This window comes from Staurois parvus, unplaced genomic scaffold (genome assembly GCF_062004578.1).
Source record: "Staurois parvus isolate SC_StPar_1 unplaced genomic scaffold, SC_StPar_1.0 ptg000010l, whole genome shotgun sequence".
NCBI classification, from domain to species: domain Eukaryota; kingdom Metazoa; phylum Chordata; class Amphibia; order Anura; family Ranidae; genus Staurois; species Staurois parvus.
This window is the reverse complement of record NW_028317806.1, coordinates 241,936-252,474: the sequence shown is the minus strand read 5'-3', so window position 1 is coordinate 252,474 and position 10,539 is coordinate 241,936. Positions and strand designations below refer to the sequence as shown.

At 46.0% G+C, this 10,539-nt stretch overlaps 1 protein-coding gene across 3 annotated transcripts in view; it reads left to right on the top strand.

Moving 5' to 3' along the window:
- Positions 1 to 9,239: 9,239 nt before the first annotated feature.
- The window catches only part of PTPRO (protein tyrosine phosphatase receptor type O), a 114,039-nt gene continuing 112,739 nt past the window's right edge, over positions 9,240 to 10,539 (top strand). For 2 of the 3 annotated variants that reach the window (XM_089669850.1, XM_089669849.1), the window contains exon 1: positions 9,241 to 9,486. In XM_089669850.1, coding sequence (XP_089525976.1) covers positions 9,409 to 9,486 — 78 coding nt within the window. In that variant the 5' untranslated portion in view covers positions 9,241 to 9,408. Of the gene's footprint in view, positions 9,487 to 10,539 lie in introns of all 3 variants that reach the window. The other variant, XM_089669848.1, reaches the window with a different exon arrangement.

Below are 10,539 nucleotides of genomic sequence, written 5' to 3'. Positions count from 1 at the left end.
AGCCCTGGCCAATTGCAGGGCAGGGTGACCCCATTGCATGCTGAGAGTGGTATTTACATTGTGAGAGCACATGGGTTCAGTGTCTTTCCCGGGAGTGGATTGCACCAAGCCAGGCTGGAGGCAGGCTTTCCTCACCTGGCACTTGCTGCCAGGTGGCCTCAGGTGGGTCAACCTGAGAGCCTGAAGATAGAGAGAGTTGCCCTGGATTCACAGTGAGCTGACTGGGTCTGAGAAAGGGAACACTGGCTGGTGTTCTGAAGAGCTTGTCCCATTGATGCTACTGCAAAGGACTTTGCTTGGTTTCTATCACTTCTAGACTGTCGCAGTCTGCTGTAACGGGCCTGTACCTGAGGAGCTCAACCCTGTTACTACTACTACAGCTAGAGCAGCAATGAGCAAACTACGGCCCGCGGGCCGTATACGGCCCGGCGGACCTTTTAATCCGGCCCGCGGAGCGTGATACACAAAAAAAAAAAAAACAGCCAGAGCAGGCAAACATTTGCATCATTCAGCGCGCTCAAATGCAATGATTAGCCAGTCTCGCTGCCACTCACATCCTGATAGCCAGTGATTGGCTGTCAGGATGTGTGTAGGTGGGGCAGCGTGATGAACGTGAGGGGAGCTAGGCTCCTCTCACAGTCCGCCCTGAAGACCGGAACGGCGCGGGAACACGGCGAGAGCAACGCGCGGAGCAAAGGTAAGTAAATTGACACAGGGGGATCTTGGCTTACTACTTGGGGGGGGAATAGTACTATGGGGGATGAAATACTATATGAGGGATGAATTACTATGGGGGATGAATTAATATGGGGAATGAATTACTATAGGGGGGATGAATTACTATAGGGGGGATGAATTACTATGCTTACTATGGGGGAATATTACTATACTTACTATGGATGGCATGGTAGTGGCTGGGCCGGCCAGCAGCTAGTCCGGCCCCGGGTCCAATATATGAACCCATTGCAGCCCTCAAGTCAAAAAGTTTGCCCACCCCTGAGCTAGAGGGACTTGGCTCACTCCTAAAACCACTTGCTCCTATATGTTCCAAGGAAGTCCGCTATCTGCTCTGAGCCAGGACTTGTACATTGCTCAACTGAGAGATAAGTTCAGATGTCCTCATTGTGAATAGTTCTAATTTTGGAGTATCCTACTACATTTCCCCATCCCTATCCTCATTTCAACAATAAAACTCCAAAAAGAAAACATCCCCTAGACTTATCATTGAAGACAATGATCCAAAGTGTGTGTGTGTGTGTGCCTTGCTGCAGGGTGAAGCAAGGGGAAATCGGGGCAACATACCAGCGGCCCTCGCGAGGGTAGTGCTACACCACTTGGTTTTTATTTTTTGCTATTTAAATGAGAAAATACTGAAATCTTTGAAAAAAACATGTTTTTCTTTTCTGGTATAAAATACTGAAAATAAGTCATCTTTCTTGATCTCCCAAGCGGTCTGATTATGTCAGTATTTCTGTCCTCAAAACGGTACTTTTTGCATGGAAATATGTTGTTTTTTTACTGTAATTCTTAGGTATAACTCACTGAAATCTGCCCGAACAAGAGTCTAGTAAACATCCCGGGTATGATAAAACTTGAAACACGAAATCATAAGTTATAATGTAATAAATAATCATAAATAATAATATAATAATAATATTAAAAATTTAGTTTAATAATGTAATCAGACCAAAAACACTGACATTTGAAATAGAGCGCCAAGTTCGCACATCACCAGGGGTGGACTGACCATTTGGAAACTTGGGCACTGCCCGAGGGCCCGGGGTCAGTAGGGGGCCCCACAAGATGCCCCTGGTACCTTTTTCATAGGCTTTTTTGAGTTTGGGCAAGGACACAGGGGACCCATGATCCCCTATTGCCCAGGGGCCCCATGAGTTGTCAGTCCGCCCCTGCTAGGGTGTGAAAAAGTCTCACATATGCGATATCCCTTTATTTGGGATGGGTAGCAGAATGTGTTTTGGGGTGTAATTGGAAGTAGGCCTATGCTGTGTGTGAGAAATAACTAAAATGACAATTAAAAAAAAATACGTGGCTAATCAGGACACCGATGAGGATGCACTGGCGTAACTCCACTGAGGTGGCTAATCAAGACACCGATGAGGATGCATTGGCGTGGCTCCACTGATGTGGCTGATCAGGACATTGATGAGGCTGCACTGGTGTGGCTGATCAAGGCACTGATAAGGCTGCACTGGCATGGCTGATCTGGACACTGATGAGGCTGCACTGGTGTGGATTATTGGCATGGCTGATCAAGGCTCTGGTGTGGCTGACTGGTGTGGCTGATAAGGACACTGATGGGGCTGCACTGGCTTGGCTGATCAGGACACAGAGGAGGCTGTTCTGGCATGGCTGCATTGGCATGGATGAGTAAGTAGGACACTGATGAGGTAGCACTGGTATGGCTTCACTGGCATGGCCGATCAGGACACTGATGAGGTGGCGCTGGTGTGGCTGCACTGGCATTACTGAGCTGAGCAGGACACTAATGAGGCTGCACTGGTGTGGCTGCACTGGCGAGGTTGATCAGGGCACTGATGTGGCTGCACTGGTTTGGATGACTGGTATGACTGATCAGGGCTCTCATGTGGCTGCACTGGTGTGGATGACTGGTTTGACTGATCAGGGCTCTCATTTGGCTGTACTGGTGTGGATGGCTGGCATGACTGATCAGGGCTCTCATGCTGCACTGGTGTGGATGACTGGCATGACTGATCAGGGCTCTCATGTGGCTGCACTGGTGTGGATGACTGGTATGACTGATCAGGGCTCTCATGTGGCTGCACTGGTGTGGATGACTGGTATGACTGATCAGGGCTCTCATATGGCTGCACTGGTGTGGATGGCTGGCATGACTGATCAGGGCTCTCATGTGGCTGCACTGGTGTGGATGACTGGTATGACTGATCAGGGCTCTCATGTGGCTGCACTGGTGTGGATGGCTGGCATGACTGATCAGGGCTCTCATGTGGCTGCACTGGTGTGGATGACTGGGGGCTGCTCAGGGCACTGGCATGGCTACACTGTGTGTTTACATACTGTGTAAAAATCACAGTATGTATACTTACTCTGTGTTCCTGCAATCGTGCCTAGATTACAAGAGTCTTCCGTCCTTTGAACAAAGACTGAGAAAGCTGTATTTATTGTGATTGGACTATGGGGCACACAGTCAATCAGAATATAGAAAGAGGACCTACGTGGTCAAGATTTTGCTACTGTGTGTGACTTCAGTGCTTGTTACAAAAGGGTTCATGTCATACATTTACCTGCCACTAGATGGTGGTTAAGCTACTTTGAGTTTAGGATGGACTCTTAAGTCATTTGCTCTTTGCACTTAGGTTTTGGAAGAAAGTTTCACCTCCTCGGGGGTGGGGCTTTGCTCCAGATTGAACAGTACTGCTGTTGTGTATTTTCTGTGTGACTCTTGGTTTTTCAGGTGACCAGACCTACTGTCAAGCTGCTAGCCGGATGGTAGTTAGATAGATAGTGAGGTTATTGTAACATGTTGGATGTAAGATACAATATTTATTGATGCTTTGGTAATGTAAAGCCTCTTCCCTTTCCTTTCTCTATCCAATTTTTGGTTCAGATACCTACTCTCAGGCTTGAGTTATTTTTTTTTTTACAGACGCTAAGGACATCATCTCCCTTAGAGGGGGGAGAGTGTAGCCCCCAGGTCCTAAACTGGGGCTACTATGCAAATCTAGTTTTTGGCTGGCTCAGACTGATGACATAGTTCCAGGGGCGGACTGACAACTCATGGGGCCCCCGGGCAATAGGGGATCATGGGGCCCCTGTGTCCTTGCCCAAACTCAAAAAAGCCTATGAACAAGGTACCAGGAGCATCTTATGGGGCCCCCTACTGACCCAGGGCCCTCGGGCAGTGCCCGAGTTTCCAAATGGTCAGTCCGCCCCTGCATAGTTCTTTATCTGACTTTCCCCTAATCTTAGTTGGGTTGTGCATTTCGAACTGTTGCCAGATAGGTGTCACTGATACCACAGGTCAAAGTATAAGATTATGAATATTTATATTTCTTCCAGACAGCTCAGTAGGAGGCTTTATGGCCACTGGTGCATTCTGGGAGAGGATATATATATTTGGGTGGGCCATGTGTTCCCTCTCTTGCCTGAGGCCAAGGCCTGAGGAAGTGCTGCTGAAGAGAGCCTGTCTGGGGCCTGCCTGCATTGAAGTGGTCCTAAGGCTGTCCTGCCTCATGTGGAGAAAGCCAAGCCAAGATGAGAAGACCCAGGACAGGACCCTTGCTGGTTAGAGCCAGGGTGAAGGCTGGTCTCTCAGAAGGGCCTGGTGACTTGCTTGGAGAACGCACTAGACTGTGAAAACATGCTTGCAGTGTTGCCGGGTCAGCTTAAAGGTTCTGACACCTTGAAAGTGGACTGTATTTTGGAATCCAAAGAGTCTATAAGTGATCTGCATGGCATATGAAACCCCTAACCCTCCATTCCCACTCCTTTTCAAGTTCAATATTAGTGCTTAATTTCAGTTCTAATCTCCCTTTATAGCCATGGACTCAGTCCTGGGATAAGCTCACTCCCTGCCCTTTGGAGGTATTATCCTGCATCCGGAAGATCCAGGGGGGCGCTACATATACATTGCCTGGCATCATATTATAATGGAGAGGAGGACTGTTTGGTATAAACATTGCTTGGTATTCTGTGATACTGGTGATATAGGACTCCTGGGTATATAAATTGCCTGTCATCATGTAATATTAGTAAGGAGGACTCCTGGGTATATGCATATCCTGCCATCATGTAATACTAATTACAAGGAATCCTGGGTATATAAATGACGTATCTCCATAACTACACCCAAAAGAAAAAAACTAGGATGGAACTCAAAGGTATAAATTCAACACATAAATATATTTTTAAAATTACAGATTTATTAATCATATTATATAAAAGTTTAAAGGAATCTCATATGATGTACAGTACAATATTCTTATTTAACATACTACAAAGACTTTTGGGGTCTGCACCCTGGAATATCTGTATTGAGGGGGGTTTGTACTCTACCGGTGAGGGGGTTTCTGTACTAAGGGGGGGGGGGCGTCTGTACTGAAGGGGTCTGTACTTGGAGAGTCAGTCCTGGGGGGGTAGAGATAAAACGTCTGCACTTAGGGGGTCTGTACTGAGGGTGTCTGTATAGAAGGAGTCTATACTGGGGTTGTTTCTACTGGGAAGGGGGAGAATCTGTACTGGGGTAGTCAGTATGGGGGGGTCTGTAATGTGGGGTGTCTGTACTTGGGGGGGTCTGCGCTAGGAGGGTCTGTACTGAGGGGGTCTCTAATAGGGGTGTCTGTACTGGATATATCTGTACTAGATGTTTGTACTGAGGGCTCAAGCTGTTGAAGGTCTACTGAGGGGTCTGTACTGGGATAAGTGGGGGCAGGAGTCTGTGTGAGGGGCTAAACTGAGTGGCCGAGTGGGTGGGTCTGTACTGAGTTGGTGGGATCCAGGGAAGTGGGGGAAGATTTGTACTTGGGGGGAAGATTGGGGCTGTTGAGATCAGTACTGTGGGGACAATAAGCTTGGGGGGGGGGTGTACTGACAGAAGAAGGTAATGTTTGTTTGTATTCTGTGCAGCGGCCTAGTCATTACGCACACCTGATCCCCGCACTCCCCGCACGTTATGTACGCCTGAGAGTATGGGCACAAGTACTGTGGCTTATGTTTGCTGTGTATACACTGTTTGCTGAGCATATGCACTGCTTGGCACTGTGTAATATTGATGAGAAGGCCTCTTGGTTATTTACATTGCCTGGCATCCTGTAATATTAGTGAGGAGGGACTCCTGGGTAAATACATTGCCTGACATAGTGTAGTATCCCACGTGGAAGAAAAATATATTTTAAAAATATTCCCAAATATTTTGACAAATATTTGAAATACTACAATTTTGACCATATTCAATATATTTCAATATATATAAACTGTATGCTGAAATGCGTTTTTTATATATTAAAAAATATATGAAAAATATTTTTCAAAATACATTTTCAAATATATGTCTTTGAAAATACATTTAATCTACATTTTTTTAATGCATTTACAAATATATGTTATAATATATGTTAAAACGACTTTGTTATATGTGAAAAAAAATCTGAAGAATATATTTTTAAAAAATATATTTTTAAATATATGTCTTTAGAAAAAATATTTAAATTTAAATTTTTTAGAATACATGTTAAAATATATTAGCGTAGGACAATGTATTATAAATATATGTCACATATATAATTTTTTTTCTAAATATATTGGAAATATATCTCTCTTCCATGTGGGATTATGAGAAGAAGCTCCTCCTTGGTAAATACATTGTTCAGCATTATTAACCACTTTATTACCAGGCTATAGCCGAATGACAGTTCTGGGAGGGTGTCATGTGACATCCTCCCAGAAAGCACCACCCGGCACTGTCTGTGGTCACTGTATCCTTTGGACACAGCTGATCACAGGACATGGTAAAAGGCCAATCACACAGGCCTTTTGCCAGGTGATCAGCTTTGCCCAATCACAGCCGACCACTATGTTATTATTATTATTATACAAGATTTATATAGCGCCAACAGTTTGCTCAGCACTTTACAATATAACGGAAGACAATACAGCAACAATACAGTTCAATATAAGAGGGATAGGAGGGCCCTGCTCCTTGGAGCTTACAATCTATGTAAATACATTTGCCGGTTATCAGCAGTACTTTCCTCATGCTGTCACAGCGTGAGGAAAGTACTGCCGATAACCGGCAGCTGTCAAAATAGACATCTGCACTGATAATCAGGGTTATCAGTGCAGCCCCAAAAGTGCCCAACAGTGCTGCCCAGCAGTGCTACCCAGCAGTGCTGCCCATCAGTTCCCAACAGTGCTGCCAATCTGTGCCCTTCAGTGCTACTTATTAGTGCCCTTCATTGTCGCCTATCAGTGCCCATCATTGCTGCTTATCAGTGCCCATCAGTGCCGCATATCAGTGCCTCCTCATCAGTGCCCACCAGTGCCGCCTCATTAGTGCAATCTATAAGTGCCCATCACTGCTGCCTATTTTCGTTCTTTTTCTCTTTATAGTGCAAAAAATAAAAAGCCCAGTGGTGATTAAATACCAACAAAAGATCTATTTATGTGAAACAAAATTATAAAAATGTCATATGGCTACAGCAGTGTTGCATGACCTCTCAATTGTTATTCAAAGTGCGACAGGGATGAAAGCTGAAAATTGGCCTGGGCAGGAAGAGGGTAAAAGTGGCCGGTAGGCAAGGGGTTAAACATTGGTGAACAGAGGTGCCTGGGTATGTCCAATGCCTGGCATTGTGTAATATTGGGGGAGAGGTATGTAGGGTGCAGCGAATGTAGTGTCTGGCACCATACAGTAATGGCGAGGAGATGATCCTGGGTACAAATAATACTGGAAACATGATGGCGAGGGAATCCTGGATACCTTCACTGCACAGAAAGATCTATAGTCAGATAGGAGGGGCTCCGTGTTATATACTCTGCCCAGCAGCATGCATTTTTATGGATGAAAGCCTCTTGGGTATATGCACTGCTGTGCATTGTGCAATGCTGGTGAAGATGGGCTTAATGCTTTGCACACTGCCTGGCATCATGTCTTGCTGGTGAGGTATATACACTGCCTGGCATCATGTCTTGCTGGTGAAGTATATACAGTGCCTGGCATCATGTCTTGCTGGTGAAGTATATACAGTGCCCGGCATCATGTCTTGCTGGTGAGGTATATACACTGCCCGGCATCATGTCTTGCTGGTGAAGTATATACACTGCCCGCCATCATGTCTTGCTGGTGAAGTATATACACTGCCCGCCATCATGTCTTGCTGGTGAAGTATATACACTGCCCGGCATCATGTCTTGCTGGTGAAGTATATACAGTGCCCGGCATCATGTCTTGCTGGTGAAGTATATACGGTGCCCGGCATCATGTCTTGCTGGTGAAGTATATACACTGCCCGGCATCATTTCTTGCTGGTGAAGTATATACAGTGCCCGGCATCATGTCTTGCTGGTGAAGTATATACAGTGCCCGGCATCATTTCTTGCTGGTGAAGTATATACAGTGCCCGGCATCATGTCTTGCTGGTGAAGTATATACACTGTCCGGCATCATTTCTTGCTGGTGAAGTATATACACTGCCCGGCATCATGTCTTGCTGGTGAAGTATATACACTGCCTGGCATCATGTCATGCTGGTGAGGTATATACACTGCCCGGCATCATGTCTTGCTGGTGAAGTATATACACTGCCCGGCATCATGTCTTGCTGGTGAAGTATATACACTGCCTGGCATCATGTCATGCTGGTGAGGTATATACACTGCCTGGCATCATGTCTTGCTGGTGAAGTATATACACTGCCCGGCATCATGTCTTGCTGGTGAAGTATATACACTGCCCGGCATCATGTCTTGCTGGTGAAGTATATACACTGCCTGGCATCATGTCATGCTGGTGAGGTATATACACTGCCCGGCATCATGTCTTGCTGGTGAAGTATATACACTGCCCGGCATCATTTCTTGCTGGTGAAGTATATACAGTGCCCGGCATCATGTCTTGCTGGTGAAGTATATACACTGCCTGGCATCATGTCTTGCTGGTGAAGTATATACACTGCCCGGCATCATGTCTTGCTGGTGAAGTATATACACTGCCTGGCATCATGTCATGCTGGTGAGGTATATACAGTGCCCGGCATCATGTCTTGCTGGTGAGGTATATACAGTGCCCAGCATCATGTCTTGCTGGTGAAGTATATACACTGCCCGGCATCATGTCTTGCTGGTGAAGTATATACACTGCCCGGCATCATGTCTTGCTGGTGAAGTATATACACTGCCCGGCATCATTTCTTGCTGGTGAAGTATATACACTGTCCGGCATCATTTCTTGCTGGTGAAGTATATACACTGCCCGGCATCATGTCTTGCTGGTGAAGTATATACAGTGCCCGGCATCATGTCTTGCTGGTGAAGTATATACACTGTCCGGCATCATTTCTTGCTGGTGAAGTATATACACTGCCCGGCATCATGGAATATTGCTATGGAGGATGGGGGGAGGGGCACCATGGGATTTACACATCCTGGCATCCTTTAATATCAGTGAGAAGGCAATCCTGGGTGTGTGCAGTGGAAGGCATAGAATAATCTGCTGCAGGAGGGGCAGTGAGCTGGCAGAGAATGATGTCATGTGAGGAGGGATCTCTCTGGTCCTGATGAGAGGAGATGCAGATGTCTCCTCATCTCGGCTCTGTCTTCTCCCCGATGATTCCTGGCTGCACACGCTAACATCAGGCATCCATTCCACATTCCAAGCCTGGGCTATTGTCTGTCTGCTGACACTTCCCATCAATGGTGATGGAGCAGAGGAGAAGATTGCACGCCTCAATGATTCCCTCCATCCTGTGTATACTGGGGCTCTGGGTTCAGGTGAGAAAAGGCCTCTCTGTGTTACTATCTGCTCACAGCATGTCAGCATCTGGAAGAAGGAATTTCATGTATACTGTGTATATATCTCAGTGTGCGTGTACCTATGTATAGGGGTCATAACCGGTATAGTGTGCGTGTACCTATGTATAGGGGTCATAACCGGTATAGTGTGTGTGTACCTATGTATAGGGGTCATAACCGGTATAGTGTGTGTGTACCTATGTATAGGGGTCATAACCGGTATAGTGTGTGTGTACCTATGTATAGGGGTCATAACCGGTATAGTGCGTGTACCTATGTATAGGGGTCATAACCGGTATAGTGTGTGTGTACCTATGTATAGGGGTCATAACCGGTATAGTGCGTTTACCTATGTATAGGGGTCATAACCGGTATAGTGTGTGTGTACCTATGTATAGGGGTCATAACCGGTATAGTGCGTGTACCTATGTATAGGGGTCATAACCGGTATAGTGTGTGTGTACCTATGTATAGGGGTCATAACCGGTATAGTGCGTTTACCTATGTATAGGGGTCATAACCGGTATAGTGCGTGTACCTATGTATAGGGGTCATAACCGGTATAGTGTGTGTGTACCTATGTATAGGGGTCATAACCGGTATAGTGCGTTTACCTATGTATAGGGGTCATAACCGGTATAGTGTGCGTGTACCTATGTATAGGGGTCATAACCGGTATAGTGTGTGTGTACCTATGTATAGGGGTCATAACCGGTATAGTGCGTGTACCTATGTATAGGGGTCATAACCGGTATAGTGTGCGTGTACCTATGTATAGGGGTCATAACCGGTATAGTGTGTGTGTACCTATGTATAGGGGTCATAACCGGTATAGTGTGCGTGTACCTATGTATAGGGGTCATAACCGGTATAGTGCGTTTACCTATGTATAGGGGTCATAACCGGTATAGTGTGTGTGTACCTATGTATAGGGGTCATAACCGGTATAGTGTGCGTGTACCTATGTATAGGGGTCATAACCGGTATAGTGCGTGTACCTATGTATAGGGGTCATAACCGGTATAGTGTGCG